This window comes from Monodelphis domestica, chromosome 3 (genome assembly GCF_027887165.1).
Source record: "Monodelphis domestica isolate mMonDom1 chromosome 3, mMonDom1.pri, whole genome shotgun sequence".
In the NCBI taxonomy this organism is placed as follows: domain Eukaryota; kingdom Metazoa; phylum Chordata; class Mammalia; order Didelphimorphia; family Didelphidae; genus Monodelphis; species Monodelphis domestica.
This window is the reverse complement of record NC_077229.1, coordinates 63510205-63530062: the sequence shown is the minus strand read 5'-3', so window position 1 is coordinate 63530062 and position 19858 is coordinate 63510205. Positions and strand designations below refer to the sequence as shown.

Here is a 19858-nt window from a genome sequence, read left to right as displayed (position 1 = left end):
GTCATATGGGAAGTGAATGAACCACATTGACTCCATCTTGTGACTCAATTCTGGATCTAGCTCAGACTCTTTTCTATTCAATTACTGGTCTAGTCCTACTTCTGTCTTGTGAAAAAAACTATATTCAGTTATGGAAATTCTGAAAGAAAAAAAAACTTCATCACATTGTTTAAACATAGCCCTGTGTGATTGGGAAGTTAAACCACTTCTACATGTTGCTTAACTGAGGACCTAAATAATGCTGACTAGAAGCCCAGTCAGATCAAAAAATTGATGAAAAGAACTTTTTCACAATTATACTTCTCAAATAAACTGTGTGTCTTGGCTGAAAACTGGCCAACCAGTCATTATTTCTATGCTCCTTTGATTAAATACAAATATTTGGAAGGAGCAGTATATCTCTTTTACTGATTTCAGGGAATTATACCTGTTTGCTTTCCTGTTTTCCTCATATCAAATGGGAAAGTTCCTAATCTTTCCTTCAATTATAAATCAAATTCCTTAATTTTTATCCTATTTAGTACCCTGATAATTATTTTCTTTTAATTAATTGGCCTAATTTGATTAATTGCTTTTAATATATAAAAATCCATCTCATTCTGTATTCAGGGTCTTTTGACTGACTGAGGAGTCCATTGACTCCTTTATTATACCTGTTCTGCTAATAAATTATATAGTTTGGATTGTTTCTTCAGTTATTATTTATTACTTAGAAATAATAAATAACTTTAGCAAAGTTACAGGATACAAAATAAACCCACATAAGTCATCAGCATTCCTATTTTCCAATAACAAAGTCCAACAGCAAGGCATAGGAAAGGAAATTCCTTTCAAAAACAACTCTAAACAATAAAAAATATTCGTAGGGGTATTCCTACCAAAACAAACCCAGCAACTCTATGAATATAGTTACAAAATACTCTTTACACAAATAAAGTCAGTCTTAAATAATTGGAAAAACATTAATTACTTATGGATAGACCAAGCCAATAAAATAAAAATGACAATTCTACCTAAATTAATTTACCTATTCAGGGTCATATAAGCCAAACTACCCAAAATAATTTCATGGAACAAAAAAAAAAATAATACAAATTTATCTGGAAGAACAAAAGGTCAAGAATATCAAGGGAATCAAGGAGGGAAAGGGGGAAGAATACGGAGGAAAGACACCTAGCTGTACCAGATTTCAAACTATACTGCAAAACTATAATCATCAAAACAATCTGGTACTGGTTAAGAAATAGACTAGCGGATCAGATGAGTAGATTAGGTAATCAATACATGGCAGTTTATGTCCATAGCAACTTAATGTTCAGTAAATCCAAAAATCCAAATTTTTGTGGAAAGAACTCACTATTTGACAAAATCTTCTGGAAAAACTATAAAATAGTATGGCAGAAACTAACCATAGATCAACATCTTACTCTGAACACTAGGATAAAGTGAAAATGGATACTTGATCAAGAAATAAAGGGTGGCACTATAAACAAATTATGAGAACATGGAAATGTTTAACTTTAAGACCTAGAAAAGGGAAGAATTTAGGCTAGATAAGACAAAGAAAGCATTACAAAAGATGAAATGGATAATTTTAATTATATTAAGTTTAAAAGGTTGTATATAAACAAAACCAATGCAACCAAGATTAGAATGGGAAAAAACAAATTTGAAGAAAAATGCATAGCAAATGTCTCTGACAAAGCCTTCATTTCTCAAATACATAGTAAACTGAGACAAATTTGTAAGAATACAAAACATTCCCAAAATGAAAAATGGACAAAGGATATGAAGAGGTAGTTCTTAGATGAAGAAATTAAAACTATCATTAGTCATATGAAAAAAGGCTCCTGATTACTATTAATTAGAGAAATTCAAGTTAAGAAAACTTTGAAATACCACTTCACACCTATTGAATTGGCTCACATCACCAAAAAGTAATGTTATTGGTAGAACTGTGAACTGATACAACCATTCTGGAGAGCAACCTGGAGACATGCTAAAGGGGCCAGAAAACTATTTATAACCTCTGACTCAACAACACTAGTACTGGATCTGTATCCCAAAGAGATCAGAGATAAGAGGAAAGGACCTACTAGTACCAAATATATATATTTTTAAACCCTTACCTTCCGTCTTGTAGTCATTACTGTGTATTGGCTCCAAGGCAGAAGAGTGGTAAGGGGCAAGCAATGGGGACTTAGTGACTTGCCCAGGGTCACACAGCTGGGAAGTGTCTGAAGCCAGGTTTGAACCTAGGACCTCTCATCTCTAGACCTGACTTTCAATACACTGAGACACCCAGCTGCTCTCTGTACCAAAATATTTTTATCAGTTCTTTTTGTAGTGGTAAAGAATTAGAAACTGAAAGGTTGTCCCTCAGTTGGAGAACAGATAAGGAAGTTGTAGTGTATGATTGTAGTGGAATACTATTGTGCCTTATGAAATAATGAACAGGATGAATTCAGAAAAACCTGGAAAGACTTACATGAACTGATGCAAAGTGAAGTGAACAGAACTAGGAGAACAATGTATACACTAACAGCAAAGCAAGTTTCCAAGATAACTACAAGGGACTCATTATGAAAAATACTATCCACAGCCAAAGAAGGAACTATTAAAGTCTTATTGCAGATCAAAGAATGCCATTTCCCACTTTGTTTCCTTCATGAGATTTTTATTGCATGTATAATATATATGTTATATCATGTCATGAGCAATATGTAAACATGTATTATATGAAAGCACTGCTATATAACCTGTATCAGCCTGGGGTAGGGAGGAAGGGAGAGAGAAAATCTGAACCCTAAAATGTCAGAAAAAATTGTCAAAAATTGTTTCCATAAGTAACTGAAAAAAATAAAATTTAAAAAGTCATTATTAAGTATATGCTTCAGTCATATAGTGGGGATAAGATAGGACATACTCACATTGTAGAAGACGAACAAGCCATCCAAGAAAGAAGTGGAATAAAACAAAAATCTCCAACTGAAAATACAGAACAGAAGTAGAGGTGAATTGATGAAGTCTTATTTCTGGGGGTGAGAGGGAATGTGTGAAGATGAATAATAGCCCTTGTTGTCTAAGACTGGCCCACTGTCCCAAGTCTAGGTAACTTGGAGCTAGCCTTCCATTAGACCCTCCAACTCACCAGGATTCAGAGAATTTCTTGCTCATTAATGGCCGCTCTTGGTTTCTCCGACGTCGAAACCAGCACTGTATTTGCCTCACAGAAAGGCTGCACTGACTGGCCAGGTGACTCAGATCATCCTGGGGATAGTAGGAAAAAATTAGGGATAGGGCCAACATAGAGGGCTTTAGTGTCTGGTGACTGTCTTTCCCCCTAAGCTCACATACTTTCCTTAATCAGGGAATGCTGCTTTGCTCTCCAGGATCCTGTAGGATTCCAAGAGCATGGCAGGGGGCATGTTTTAGTTCTTAAGCCTAGTCTCCCTGGGCAGGGTCCCAGGAACTGCCTCCTCTTCTCCACTCTCCCCACCCCTACTCCTTACCCCCACCCCTCCACCCCCACACTGAACTCAGAGCTGGGAGGCATATCCTCCAATCAAGAATTTCCCAAGCCACATCCTGGTCCTTGCCCTTTTGGGGAAGAGGATGTCTATGTTGATGGGTGAAAGACTCTCTGAAACTAACTTCTCAGGTGCTATGGAAAGATGAAAATTTAACATTTTCTGTTTTCACTGACTTTACATTATCTTAAGGGAAGATCATATGTGTACATATATCTAAATATAAAATGGATGCAGATAAATGCAAATTTCAGAAGTATTAATAATTGGAAAAATTGTGAAAAGTTTCTTGATGGAGGTAGAAGGCTTGAAGGGAGATAGGGTTTCCAAAATGATGAAGTAAGAGTATTCCTAGAGAAAGAGATCATTCCAGAAATGGGAGCCGGCATACAGTGGCATGGGAGTGGGAGATAGTATGTTAAATAAAAATAGCAGCAAGTAAATAAATTTAGCTAGAACATAGAGTGTGTGGGAGGTGTAATAAGTCTTTTCTTTTTTAAACCCTTACCTTCCGTCTTGAAGTCAATACTGTGTATTAGCTCCAAGGCAGAAGAGCGGTAAGGGCTAGGCAATGAGGGTTAAGTGACTTGCCCAGGGTCACACAGCTGGGAAGTGTCTGAGGCCAGATTTGAACCTAGGACCTAGGTCCTAGACCTGATTCTCAATCCACTGAGTCACCCAGCTGCCCCCAGTAATAAATCTTGAAAGGTGTACTGAGTCAAATCATAAAGGAGGTCTTGGAATCAATAGAGGTCAATTTGTAGAACAGAGGAGAGCCATGGTTAGATATAAACTTTAGGAATGTCTTAATTGGTGGCTTTGTAAAGCATGGATTATATAAGGGAAGACAATGGAGTTGATAGGACAAATTAGAAGGTTGTTGTATTTGGGGGAGGGGTGGTCAGACAAAAATGTTGAGAGCCTGAATTAAGTTGGCTATGGTAGACTGGAAAGAAGAGGAAATGTTTCAAGAGATGTTATGGGAATAGAATCAACCAGAGTTGATGATTACTGGGATATTGATTTGAGAAACTGGGAATGACCCTTAGGGAGAAAACTCATGTCTATTGAACATAGAATTAGAAAGTTGAGCATGACTTTAGAGACCAACCTCTCATTTTACAGTTGAGAAAACTAAAGTTCCAAGAAAAAACATCAAATGACTTGACTAAGTCAGTGACAGAGGTGGAATTAGAACTGAGCTCTCCTAAACTCTCTGAAATTATAGGTTGGTAGAACTTGGTGCTAAAGTATCACTCTCTCTAATGGAAACAACACAGAGAGTGGATGTCTAAGTAAGCCCTGGACACATAGCATCTCCCATCTTCCCCATTTGTTATTCAAAGACCACCAAACAGTAGGGACTACTCCATGAAGAGGGTTGGTGTTTAAACCCAATGGCATCTAACCCTTGACACTCCTCACCTTTTCGGGTTTCTTATTCTGGGTCTGGAAAAATGACTCCAGGATGGGGTTGGGAGTCGCCTTGATCCTTCGGGGGTCACGCACACCCATGGCTCTGCTTAAGGGCAGTCCTATGATCCTGTAAGAGGAGACAAAAGAAGGGGTGTATATAGGAACTTTCTCATTTATGGCATTTCTGAATCTCTGCCAAATCTTGCTTACCACCTGACCTACCACAGCTAACTTGGCATAGCCTGAGGGAGATGGAGTATGATGTGTGGTTGTATGAAGAGGAAGGCTGCCTGTGGGAGCATATATTGGATATTTAACTTTGGGTATGAGAATATATTTTTTCTTTAAGGGTAGAACTTCTGGACTCTCAGGAAAGAGGACAGAAATAGTCCTTTCAGTGGATCATATGGGTTCTCTAAGACACTGAGCCACAACCAAAGAAGAAATAAATAGTCTCCTTTGAAATTCATGATATACTAAACACTTATTGTACATCATGCCCTGTGCTAGGAAGATATAGAATTTAGATAACACAACATCATTGCCCTTACAAAGTCTATGGTCTAGGAAGGAAATAGATATACATAATATTATATTATAAATGCATCAAAGCAGTAAAAAAGGGAACTTTATGAGGGAAAGATCATTATCAAGTAGGGACAAAGGAGTGAAAGAGATCAAGGAAGGATTTTTTTTTTAGCCTTAATTTCTTCATCTGAAAACTGCCTATTCAACTCTTTGACCATGTAAACCTTAAAATTTCTTAGAATTATAAATGTTGGAAATTTCACCATTGGTAAATTTTATACTTGGAAAATTTCTTACTGATAGTCTATTGGAATGTGAACCCCATTGGCATGGGAGGATCCTCCTCCTCCCTTCTTAAGATTACTTTAGGACAGAACCTTTTGCTGAACAATGGAAAGGGCTTTGACCTATGCTTAAGCATAGAACAGGAAGTTCTTTGAGTCATGATTGATTTTAGAATTGATACAATAGAGATACTTGGAATGACAGAACCAGGTCTTGGAAATTACAATCTCCACCCTACTCAGTCCTAACAGGATTTAGGAAGGGCTGCAGCATAGATCAAAATTTAATTATTCCAATCTCCACCCTACTCAGGGTAACAGGATTTAGAAAGGGCTACAGCAAAGGATCAAGATTTAATTATTTGAGAATATGACCTTCAACAGACATGTGCAAAGCCACAGACCTCTGGGCAGTCCTGGGTTAAGGTAGAGCCACCATTGGCACATGGAAGACAGTGATTGGTAGATGTGAGAACTAAGGGGAGGGAACTTGGATGGTTTCCTTAAAGATAGCGGGGTCTGAGGACAAGAGGGGGGTGGTTGGAGAGGTTTTGCTCTGAGAGGTTGTGCTCTGAGAAGCTTGCTCTGAAGGAAGCTGGAGGAGGAGGCCCCTGAGACTGTTTCTCCATTTTGGTCACATGAGTGATAGGGACTGATCTATTTTCTTTGCCTCAGCTATCTAAGGGCTTGGGCCTTTTGGCCCAGCCTAACAGAGGGGGTATTTAAGCCCTATTCCCTTCTCTCTCTCTCTCTCTCTCTCTCTCTCTCTCTCTCTCTCTCTCTCTCTCTGTCTGTCTCTCTTTCTCTCTCTCTCTCTTACCTTTCTTCCTCCTGTTTTTAATTAAACTCCATAAAAGGCTGACTGCTGACTTGAGTTTTCATTTAGGAATTACATAGCTGAATTCCTTGGCGACCTTAAATTAAAATATATCAGTCTTTTAAAGTGATTTCCTGGTCACATTGTGGCTGACGACACGGGAATCTAAAGAATTCTCTCAATAAACTTCTGAAATTCCTTGCCTTTTTACTCTACCGTCTCACCACTTAGTCCCTTTTAACAACAAACTTGGCTTAAAGAAACAGCTGCTAGAACACGTGAGTATAAAAAACTTTTTCTCTCTTCTCTTTTCTCCTTAAGTTAAATTGGAATCAGCAGTTTTTCTTTTTCTTCCCTTTAATCTTAAGGGACAGCTGGGTAGCTCAGTGGATTGAGAGCCAGGCCTAGAGACAGAAGGTCCTGGGTTCAAATTGGACCTCGGATACTTCCCAGCTGTGTGACTCTGATAGTTAGATAGAAAACAGCTGTTTTAAATCTCAGCAACAGGACCCTAAAGTCCTGGCTGGAAGAGCTGTTTCTAAATATCCTTTCCCTTAAGGAACAACTTCCTGGATTAGGAAAAAAAAAACCCTGTGGAAAGTTTGTTACTTTGCCCTGCTCCCCACGTGTTTTGTGAAATTACAAAATATATATATAAAAATGAATACTACATTCTTTGACAATTATATGGCAGCTGAAGAATTAGGGGCATTGAGGAATGCAGGATACCTCCAACTTTTTTATATTAATAGGTACAGTCATTTTTGTACTCCTCAATACTATATTTAGAGATGCTAAAATAAAAAAAAATGAGGATAAAATAGAAAATATTGAGGATAAAATAGAAAATATTGAGGATAAAATAGAAAATATTGAGGATAAAATAGAAAAAATTGAGGATAAAATGGAAAAAATTGAGGATAAAATGCAAGCCCAATTAGAAGATCTAAAATGTTTCTTACAGGATCAATTGGCAAACACCCACTCTACCAGAAACAGACCTGTTTCTGAACCTTTGAATGAGGAAAATTTCCTTCCCTGAAATAGAGATGGAAAACACCTTCCCTATAGCCCAGTTAACAGACTGCTTCTCTCGTGCAGTGCAAATCTTGACTGAATTTAATCCCCCAAAACCCTTCCCCTGCAATCCCAGTTTCTCATGTTCCCTCTTGTAAACCTCAAATTTCCTTAGACTTATAAATGTTGGAAATTTCACCATTGGGATATTTCATACTTGGAAAATTTCTTACTGATAGTCTATTGGAATGGGAACTCCATTGGCATGGGAGGTTCCTTCTCTTCCCTTCTTAAGATTACTTTAGGACAGAAACCCTTTGCTGAACAATGGAAAGGACTTTGACCTATGCTTAAGCATAGAACAGGAATTTCTTTGAGTCTTGATTGATTTAGAATTGATACAATGGAGATACTTGGAATAAATCTCCACCCTATTCAGTCCTAATAGGATTGAGTAAGGGCTGCAGCCTAGATCAAAATTTAATTATTCCAATCTCTACCATACTCAAGTTAACAGGATTTAGTAAGGCTGTAGCAAAGGAGTATAGATTTAATCATTGGAAAATATGACCTTCAACAGACATGTGCAAAAAGCCAGAAACCTCTGGGCGGTCCTGGGTTAAGCGAGAGCCTCCATTGACAGGCAAATTGATGAAGAGTGATTGGTAGATGTGAGGACTGAGGGGAGGCAACTTGGATGGTTTCCTTAAAGATAGGAGGGTCTGGAGACTCGAGGTGGTGGTTGTTGAGTTTTTGGGTCGGTGTGGTTCCTGGGCTCTGAGGAAGCTTGCTCTGAAGGAAGCTGAAGGTGGGGGCCTCTGAGACTGTTTCTCCATTTTGGACACGTGAGTAATAGGGACTGATCTCTTTTCTTTGCCCCAGCTATCTAAGGGCTTGGGCCTTTTGGCCCAGCCTAAACAGAAGGGGTATTTAAGCCCTATTCCCTTCTCTCCCCTTTCTCTCTCTCTCTATATCTCTAATTCCTTTCTTACTCCTATTGTAATTAAACTCCAAAAAAGGCTGACGGCTGACTTGAGTTTTTCATTTAGGAATTACATAGCTGATTCCTTGGCGACCTTAAATTAATATATATCAGTCTTTTAAAGTGATTCCCTTGTAACATTGTGGCTGACCACACGGGAGTCTAAAGAATCCTCTCAATAAAACTTTTTCTTTGCCTTTTTACTATACTGTTTCACCACTTAGTCCTTTTTTTTTTTAAAAAAAAAAAAAACTTGGCTTAAAGACACAGCTGCTAGAACACGTGAGTATAAAAAACTTTTTCTCTTTTCTCCTTAAGTTAAATTGGAATCAGCAGTTTTTTCTTTTTCTTCCCTTTAATCTTAAGGGACAGCTGGGTAGCTCAGCGGATTGAGAGCCAGCCCTAGAGGCAGAAGGTCCTGGGTTCAAATCGGACCTCAGATACTTCCCAGCTGTGTGACTCTGATAGACAGAAAACAGCTGTTTTTAAATCTCAGCAACAGGACTCTAAAGTCCTGGCTGGAAGAACTGTTTCTAAATATCCTTTCCCTTAAGGAACAACTTCCTGGATTTAAAAAAAAAAAAACCCTGTGGAAAGTTTGTTGCTTTGCCCTGCTCCCCACGTGTTTTGTGAAATTACAAAATATACATATAAAAATGAGTACTACATTCTTTGACAATTATATGGCAGCTGAAGAAGTAGGGGCATTGAGGAATGAAGGATACCTCCAAATTTTTATATTAATAGGTACTGTCATTTTTGTACTCCTCAATACTATATTTAGAGATGAAAAAATAAAAAATATTGAGGATAAAATAAAACAAAATGAGGATAAAATAAAACAAAATGAGGATAAAATAGAAAATATTGAGGATAAAATAGAAAATGTTGAGGATAAAATAGAAAAAAATGAGGATAAAATAGAAAATATTGAGGATAAAATAGAAAATATTGAGGATAAAATAGAAAAAATTGAGGATACAATAGAAAAAATTGAGGATAAAATAGGAAATATTGAGGATAAAATAGGAAATATTGAGAATAAAATAGAAAAACTTGAGGATAAAATAGGAAATATTGAGAATAAAATAGGAAATATTGAGGATAAAATGGGAGATATGGAAGATAAAATAGGAAAAATTGAGGAAAAAATGCAAGCCCAATTAGAAGATCTAAAATGTTTCTTACAGGATCAATGGGCAAACACCCACTCTACCAGAAACAGACCTGTTTCTGAACCTTTGAATGAGGAAATTTCCTTCCCTGAAATAGAGATGGAAAACACCTTCCCTATAGCCCAGTTAACAGACTGCTTCTCTCGTGCAGTGCAAATCTTGTCTGAATTTAATCCCCAAAACCCTTCCCCTGCAATCCCAGCTTCTCATGTTCCTTCTCCTACAGAAAACCAAATTCCAATGCAAGGGAGATCTTGTCCTCCTAGAGAAACCTGTCCTTGTCAAACTGACCCACAGGTGCAAAATCCAACTAGAGGCCTGTTTCCTCTAAGAGAAGTACCTGAAATAGGACGAAATGGGGATGTGGTGACTTTAAGACATAGGATACCGTTTACTCCCCAAGAAATAAATGAATTTACACGAAATATCCCCACATATGAACAAGATCCTTTTCTAGTAACAAAAAAGATGGGAGACATATTTTTTCAATATAATCCGTCTTACAAGGACGTTGAGAGCTTACTACAGGCTTTTTTAAGTGAACGTGAAAAAAATAAAATAATTGCTCATGTCAACAAAACCCGGGGGCGTAATGCAGCACATTGGCCATCTCAGGATCCCGAATGGGACTATAATAATCCTGAGGACTATCTACAACTATACCGTTGTAGAGAGGCCATCCTCACGGCCATGAAGGAATGTGCGGACAGTACAGATAAGTGGATGGAACTGGAAAAAATTAAGCAAAAGGAAAACGAAACACCCTCCAGATTTATGGACAGAATTATCGAGTTTGGGGACAGATACTTAGATTGGGACTTAAATAAAGAGAATAGTTTAAGACAAGTTAGAAGAATCTTTGTAAATAATTCTTGCAAAGTAATTAAAAATTATTTTAAAACACAATGCCCAAGATGGTCAGATATGGACCTTGAAGAATTGCGAAAAACAGCTATATATGTTTTTAAGGGAAACGAAGAAAAGGAGAAAGAGAATAATGATGACATGGAGGAAATGAAGAAAAAAATGAGATGTGTAATAGATAGGATAACTAAATTAGAAAGTGGGCATGATAATGAACCAACGACAATTGCCCCTCTCCAGAAATCCAATTATCAATCCATTACTTGCCACTTCTGTGAGAAGAAGGGCCACAAAATGATGGAATGTAGAACCTTTCTTAAGATGTTTGGAAGGAATACACAGTTTAATAATGGTTTTAGAAATAACTATAGAAATTATGATAATGGTTATAGAAACCAGAATTCTAGAAATTATAATAATGACTATGGAAATAACTATAATGAATATAGAAATAAGAACTTTAGAAACCAGAATTATAGAAATAGGAATTGGGAATTTAATGACAATGCTCAAATTGAAGAAAATTTTAATGATAATACTCAACAATATATGAGAAATGGCGCTCGTCCAAAAATTATTCGAGGTGCTAATGATCCTCAGAGAGGTGCCCTTCAGGAGGGTGCCCAGGGAACTTCCCAGTATAATAAAGATGATTCTTCTTAGATTGTATTGATTTTGTTGATATTAATTAACCTTTTTCAGTTTTTTTTTCTCTCCTCTCCAAATAGTAGGAAAGATGAATAAAGAACTTAAGACTATGATTGGCAAATTATGCACTGAGACCCATTTAAAATGGCCTGAAATTCTCCCTCTGGCCCTATTTTATCTTAGAAGCAGGCCTAGAGGAGACTTACATATTTCACCATTTGAGATGCTTTTTGGACATCCGCCTATACAGGCTAAGCCTTTCTCCCCGGCTTATACATCGCTATTAGGGGGAGATATTACTATTGCTTCCTATATACAGGAGTTACAGCACAAACTACGTGAACTTCATGAATCCGGAGCTGCAGTACAAGCTAGACCATTAGACTTTTCTCTGCATGACCTGAACCCAGGAGATAAAGTTTATATCAAGAATTTCAAGCGAACTGGAGCAACTGAACCTTCATGGGAAGGACCATTCCAAATATTATTAACTACTCCAACATCTATAAAGATTGGAGAAAGAGACTCTTGGATTCACTGCTCACATGTGAAGAAAGCATCTTCTGCTGAGACTGATTGACTCTATCCTATCATATGAATTGTGACTCTATCTTATCATAAGAATTGGAGATAATAATCCATAGACAAATGGATGCTGGTTTTTTTCTCTCAAGAAATATTGAATTACTGATTTTTTTTCTTATTTTTTCTTATTTCTTTTCTTTTATTTTTTATCAGAATATTTGATTTTTTTTCTCATTTTTTGTACTGAAGGTACACATAATTAATATTAATATTTTTTTCCCTGCAGTAATACAAGTTAATATATATACTCTTGCTATAATATCAATATATGCCTAAAAGCTTTAAACTATGGGAACCTGCCATTTATTGATAAAATATTATAGGACTGTGATTAATGTTTGTGTCTGATTCCAGGAAAAGGGATAAAAACAAGGAGCACAGACTAAACCTGAATAGTGCCAATAGAGCACACATGAAATATTAAAGTGAGACTCAAGGTTGCGACGCTTAACTTATGTTTAAGTCGTAGGACTTCCTTGTATCTACACTCCTTTCGAAGTACTCAAACAAGTACAAAGCTTGACTATCATGCTGGCTCCCTATATCTCTGAAGAAAAAAAATCAGACAAGGGAATGACATTTCCCCATCAAAATAGAATTCTAATTCTTTTCTTCTTATATTATGGCAACTTCCTGTAGTCTTGGCTACAAATGGCTAAGTGAAATATTACTGCATTCTGTCCTACATACTTGTGGGATAGAAATTACTTTAAACTGGACCTATACAAGGTCTATTTTGAAATTTTCTTATGTTTTTGATTATTTTTCTATTTTTTTTGATAATTGACACATACAACCCCATACCTGAACATTGCATTCTGAGCTTAACTTGATTTTTTTTTAAATACTTACTTCAGGGGGGATTGTATTTTAATTTAAAATCTAAGAATTTTTGAATTTTTTTTTTGTTTGAGATTGTATTTTTATAAAAATCCAAGACTTTTGTTTAAGATTTTACTTTTATAAAAATTTCAAAGATTTTGATTTTGTTCGAGAAAAGATCTTCAAGAAAGAAGCTTGAAACTTTTATATCCAGAGAATGAACTGTTACAGAAAGATGCCAAAAACCTACACTTCATCAAGAAGATCAAGAATGAACTTTGGATGTGATTGATTGAACTGAACTTTTGATTGAACATTTATTGTAACATTTATGCCAAAAGGGACTGCCCCTAATTTGGTTTTCTGTCAATGCGCCTAGCAAACATTGGTTTTGCTTTCTTTTCTTTTCTATTTCCTCTCTCACTATTCTAATTTCTCTTAGAAATTGAATATTGTGTATATCTTTAGTTAGAAGTGAATTTAGAACTACAAAATGATTATGTTAAATGATCAATGGGGAGACTAGTCTCCCAATGATCATCAGGGGGGATTGTAAACCTCAAATTTCCTTAGACTTATAAATGTTGGAAATTTCACCATTGGGATATTTCATACTTGGAAAATTTCTTACTGATAGTCTATTGGAATGGGAACTCCATTGGCATGGGAGGTTCCTTCTCTTCCCTTCTTAAGATTACTTTAGGACAGAAACCCTTTGCTGAACAATGGAAAGGACTTTGACCTATGCTTAAGCATAGAACAGGAATTTCTTTGAGTCTTGATTGATTTAGAATTGATACAATGGAGATACTTGGAATAAATCTCCACCCTATTCAGTCCTAATAGGATTGAGTAAGGGCTGCAGCCTAGATCAAAATTTAATTATTCCAATCTCTACCATACTCAAGTTAACAGGATTTAGAAAGGCTGTAGCAAAGGAGTATAGATTTAATCATTGGAAAATATGACCTTCAACAGACATGTGCAAAAAGCCAGAAACCTCTGGGCGGTCCTGGGTTAAGCGAGAGCCTCCATTGACAGGCAAATTGATGAAGAGTGATTGGTAGATGTGAGGACTGAGGGGAGGCAACTTGGATGGTTTCCTTAAAGATAGGAGGGTCTGGAGACTCGAGGTGGTGGTTGTTGAGTTTTTGGGTCGGTGTGGTTCCTGGGCTCTGAGGAAGCTTGCTCTGAAGGAAGCTGAAGGTGGGGGCCTCTGAGACTGTTTCTCCATTTTGGACACGTGAGTAATAGGGACTGATCTCTTTTCTTTGCCCCAGCTATCTAAGGGCTTGGGCCTTTTGGCCCAGCCTAAACAGAAGGGGTATTTAAGCCCTATTCCCTTCTCTCCCCTTTCTCTCTATATATATATCTCTAATTCCTTTCTTGCTCCTATTGTAATTAAACTCCAAAAAAGGCTGACGGCTGACTTGAGTTTTTCATTTAGGAATTACATAGCTGATTCCTTGGCGACCTTAAATTAATATATATCAGTCTTTTAAAGTGATTCCCTTGTAACACTCTCCTACAGAAAACCAAATTCCAATGCAAAGGAGATCTTGTCCTCCTAGAGAAACCTGTCCTTGTCAAACTGACCCACAGGTACAAAATTCAACTAGAGGCCTGTTTCCTCTAAGAGAAGTACCTGAAAAAGGACGGAATGGGGATGTGGTGACTTTAAGACATAGGATACCATTTACTCCCCAAGAAATAAATGAATTTACACAAAATATCCCCACATATGAACAAGATCCTTTTCTAGTAACAAAAAAGATGGGAGACATATTTTTTCAGTATAATCTGTCTTACAAGGACGTTGAGAACTTACTACAGGCTTTTTTAACTGAACGTGAATAAAATAAAATAATTGCTCATGTCAACAAAACCCGGGGGCGTAATGTAGCACATTGGCCATCTCAGGATCCCAAATGGGACTATAACAATCCTGAGGATTATCTACAACTATACCGTTGTAGAGAAGCCATCCTCATGGCAATGAAGGAATGTGCAGACAGTACAGATAAGTGGATGGAACTTGAAAAATTTAAGCAAAAGGAAGAAGAAACACCTTCTAGATTTATGGATAGAATAATTGAGTTTGGGGACAGATACTTAGATTGGGACCTAACTAAAGAGAGTAGTTTAAGACAAGTTAGAAGGATCTTTGTAAATAACTCTTGCAAAGCAATTAAGAATTATTTTAGAACACAATGCCCAAGATGGTCAGATATGGACCTTGAAGAATTGCGAAAAAGAGCTATATATGTTTTAAAGGGAAACAAAGAAAAGGAGGAAGAAAATAATGATGACATGGAGGAAATGAAGAAAAAAATAAGATATTTAATAGATAGGATAACTAAATTAGAAAGTGGGCATGATAATGAACCAAAGACAATTGCCCCTCTCCAGAAATCCAATTATCAATCCATTACTTGCCACTTCTGTGAGAAGAAGGGCCACAAAATGATGGAATGTAGAACCTTTCTTAAGATGTTTGGAAGGAATACACAGTTTAATAATAGCTATAGAAATAATAATAACTATAGAAATGATGATAATGGTTATAGAAACCAGAATTCTAGAAATTATAATAATGACTATGGAAATACCTATAATGAATATAGAAATAAGAACTTTAGAAACCAGAATTATAGAAATAGGAATTGGGAAAATAATGACAATGCTCCAATTGAAGAAAATTATAATGATAATGAACAACAACAATATATGAGAAATGGCACTCGTCCAAAAAATACTTGAGGTACTAATGACCCTCAGAGAGGTGTCCTTCAGGGGGGTGCCCAAGGAATATCCCAAACACAATGATGGTGTCCGGGGGGGAGGGCTGGGGCACAGGAATCAGAGGATACAACCTTTGATTTCCTGGACCCTGATGTCCTACTACCCGTTGTCCCTATACACTGCCCCCCCATACTAATGAACCCCATGTTACCTTAAAGGTGGGTAACACCTATTATGACTGTCTATTAGACACTGGAGCTTCCTGGTCTGTATTAAAGAGAACACCTGATTTACAATGTTATTCTGTTGGCTCAGAGAATGTAATGGGAGTATCAGGAATAACCCAAAGAGTTAAAAGACTTCCTCCTAGAATGGTGTCTGTAGGACCCCTAGAGGTACAACACTCCTTCCTTTTGATGCCTGACTCCCCTTTAAATTTGCTGGGGAGGGGCCTTCTATGCAAACTCAGAGCCACAATATCCTGCTCCCCAGATGGCTCATTATCATTAGAAGTACCAGAGGAATCTTTAAATTTACTCCCTGTACTTCTCTCAGAAAACCAGGAGGCAAAAGACCCTTCCACTTCTGAAATACCTAAAGATATACCGGAGTCTCTTTGGGGCACATCTTCTTCCGATGTAGGCTTACTTAAATCTGCTGTTCCTGTGCAGATAAAAACTAAATCTAGCCCACCTCCTTCGATCCCTCAGTATCCCCTCTCAAAGGAGGCAATTGAGGGTATTACACCAGTTATTAACTCATTAATAGAATAGGGAATAATAATCCCTTGCAAATCTGAATACAACACGCCCATCCTGCCAATTAAAAAACCAAAAAGAGGGCCCAATGGCAAGCACCTCTATAGATTCGTACAGGATCTAAGGGCAGTGAATAATCACGTCATAAAGAGACACTCCGTAGTTTCTAACATACATACTATTATTTCATCTATTCCTAGCACAGCTACATACTTTACAGTAGTAGACTTGTGTTCAGCTTTCTTCTCCATACCTATACATGAGAACTCCAGGCATATTTTTGCTTTCACCTGGAAGGGCTCACAATATACCTGGTGTCGGCTGCCACAGGGTCATGTCGAAAGTCTGAGCTTATTTGAGCAAATTTTGAGCCAAGACACAGACAATATAACATTTAAAAATAGCAAATTAATCAAATATGTGGATGATCTACTCTTGGCTTCAACAGATGCAAAAACATGTCAAGAAGATAGCAAACACCTTCTTTTGGAATTGCATAAAAGAGGACATAAAATCTCTAAGGATAAAGTTCAGTGGTGTCTCCAAAAAGTAGAATATTTGGGATTCATCTTGACTGCGGGTGCTCGTTATATTTCTCCAAAACGAATTGAGAATATTCAAAAATTGAGTGCTCCTACCACTAAGAAACAGCTGAGAGCAATTCTAAGAGCAACAGGGTTTTGTAGACAATGGATTCCTTGCTATGGGGAAATCACTAAACCCCTTATAGCATTAACAAAGGATTCGGTTCCTGAACCCCTCAAATTAGAGCCTGAAAACTTGTCAGCTCTATCAGATCTAAAAAAGGCTATCATGTCTACCCCTGCTCTAGGCATCCCAGATTACAACAAGCCATTTACTTTATATGTGCATGAGCGAAGAGGAGTAGCCTCTGGTGTGTTAACTCAGACTTTGGGACCTTCTCAGCGCCCAATTGCTTATTATTCTGCCCAACTAGACCCAGTAGCAGCAGGAGCACCACCATGCCTTAGAGGAGTAGCTGCTACAGCCTTACTAGTAACAAAAACCATTGATTTAGTATTGGGATGTCCATTAACAATAATGTGCCCACATGAGATAGAAGCATTATTGATAAAACATAGGACACAGGCATTCTCAGATCAGAGAATTACAAGGTATGAAATAACCTTATTAAATAGTGAAAATATTACCTTGAAACGCTGTTCAACTCTTAACCCTGCCACCTTGCTTCCAGATTTACCTACTTCAGGAGAACCATTACATAACTGTGAAACATTAGTGTCCATGGCAGAAAAGCCTCGAGATAATCTCTTGGACACTCCCTTAGACAATGCAGATCTGATTTTATTTACCAATGGTTCCTCTTTTATGAGGGATGGCATACGTAACACTGGAGCTGCTGTAGTCTCAGAATTTGCTACTGAATGGTCAGCTTCACTACCTTCTAACATTAGCGCTCAAGGAGCAGAACTCATAGCTCTAAAACAAGCTTGTATAATTGCCAAGGATAAAAAGGCAACAATTTATATGGATTCTAGATATGCTTTTGGCATTTGTCACTCAGTCGGGATGTTATGGCTCCAAAGAGGATTTTTAACCTCAGCTGGAAAATCTATAGCTAATGCAGAAATTATTAATGAAGTTCTTTCTGCTCTCAAACTGCCTAAAGCCCTAGCTGTAGTTCATTGCTCTGCCCATACAGGTGGCTCTGACCCTGTCTCTAGAGGAAATGACCGAGCAGATGCCGCTGCAAAACTAGCAGCCATAGAAGGACCTGGATTAATTTTAACATTAACAACCACTGATAATTTAAATTTATCACTTTCCTATAATGAAAAGGAAGTGGAAAAATGGAAACAAAAATTTAAAGCAAAACAGATTAATGGAGTATGGGTGTCATCTGAAGGAAAACCCCTGCTCCCTAGAAGTTTCTATAACCAAATTTGCCAATCTATTCACAAAAATGGTCATTTTGGCACCCAGGGCATCGTGGACTCTGTCAAGAGAGTATGGATAGTCCCTGGTATAACTACTATAGCCTCTAAAGTATGTTCAGCCTGCCCTATTTTCCAGGCATATAACCAACATGCATATCGTGGAAAAGCCTTTGGGGGATGTCCTCTGGCTTACACACCTTTTGAACATCTACAGATAGATTTCATAACGATGCCAAAGGCTGGACGTTATAAATTTTGTCTAGTAATTGTAGATCAACTAACCAGATGGCCAGAAGCATTTCCTACGACCCGAGCCACAGTAGATTTTGTTGCAAAGATACTTTTAAAGGAAAGTATTCCTAGTTTGGCCTGCCAGCAGGTTTTGACTCCGATAGAGGGAGTCATTTTACCGATTCTGTCTTAAACCAAATATATTCTTGCTTGGGGATAACTCCAAAATTCCATGTTCCATATCACCCCCAGAGCTCAGGCCAAGTGGAGAGGATGAATAAAGAACTTAAGACTAGTATTGGCAAATTATGCACTGAGACCCATTTAAAATGGTCTGAAATTCTCCCTCTGGCCCTATTTTATCTTAGAAGCAGGCCTAGAGGAGACTTACATATTTCACCATTTGAGATGCTTTTTGGACATCCGCCTATACAGGCTAAGCCTTTCTCCCCAGCTTATACATCACTATTAGGGGGAGATATTACTATTGCTTCCTATATACAGGAGTTACAGCACAAACTACGTGAACTTCATGAATCCGGAGCTGCAGTACAAGCCGGACCATTAGACTTTTCTCTGCATGACCTGAGCCCAGGAGATAAAGTTTATAACAAAAATTTCAAGCGAACTGGAGCAACTCAACCTTCCTGGGAAGGACTATTCCAAATATTATTAACTACTCCAAAATCTATAAAGATTGGAGAAATAGACTCTTGGATTCACTGATCACATGTGAAGAAAGCATCTTCTGCTGAGACTGATTGACTCTATCCTATCATATGAATTGTGACTCTATCTTATCATATGAATTGGAGATAATAATCCATAGACAAATGGATGCTTTTTTAAAGAATACATTGAATTACTGCTTTTTTTCTTATTTTTCTTATTTCTTTTCTTTTATTTTTTGATCAGAATATTTGATTTTTTTCTCATTTTTTGTACTGAAGGTACACATAATTAATATTAATATTATTTTTTCCTGCAGTAATACAAGTTAATATATATACTCTTGGTATAATATCAATATATGCCTAAAAGCTTTAAACTATGGGAACCTGCCATTTATTGATAAAATATTATAGGACTGTGATTAATGTTTGTGTCTGATTCCAGTAAAAGGGATAAAAACAAGGAGCACAGACTAAACCTGGATAGTGCCAATAGAGCACACAAGAAATATTAAAGTGAGACTCGAGGTTGCGATGCTTAACTTATGTTTAAGTCGTAGGACTTCCTTGTATCTACACTCTTTACGAAGTACTCAAACAAGTACAAAGCTTGACTATCATGCTGGCTCCCTATATCCCTGAATGAAAAAAAAAATCAGACGAGGGAATGGCATTTCCCCATCAAAATAGAATTCTAATTCTTTTCTTTTTATATTATGGCAACTTCCTGTAGTCTTGGCTACAAATGGCTAAGTGAAATATTACTGCATCCTGTCCTACATACTTGTGGGATAGAAATTACTTTAAACTGGACCTATACAAGGCCTATTTTGAATTTTTCTTATGTTTTTGATTATTTTTCTATTCTT

At 37.2% G+C, this 19858-nt stretch overlaps 1 protein-coding gene across 15 annotated transcripts in view; it reads right to left on the bottom strand.

Annotated features, from left to right (window-relative positions):
- LOC100025736 (ceramide synthase 4-like) overlaps positions 1 to 19858 on the bottom strand; it is a 54488-nt gene that overhangs the window by 21787 nt on the left and 12843 nt on the right. For all 15 annotated transcript variants that reach the window (XM_007489482.2, XM_056822060.1, XM_056822053.1 and 12 more), the window contains 3 exons: positions 4956 to 5073; positions 3152 to 3270; positions 2931 to 2988 (listed from right to left, as the gene is read on the bottom strand). In XM_007489482.2, coding sequence (XP_007489544.1) covers positions 2931 to 2988; positions 3152 to 3270; positions 4956 to 5073 — 295 coding nt within the window. The remainder of the gene's footprint in view (positions 1 to 2930; positions 2989 to 3151; positions 3271 to 4955; positions 5074 to 19858) is intronic.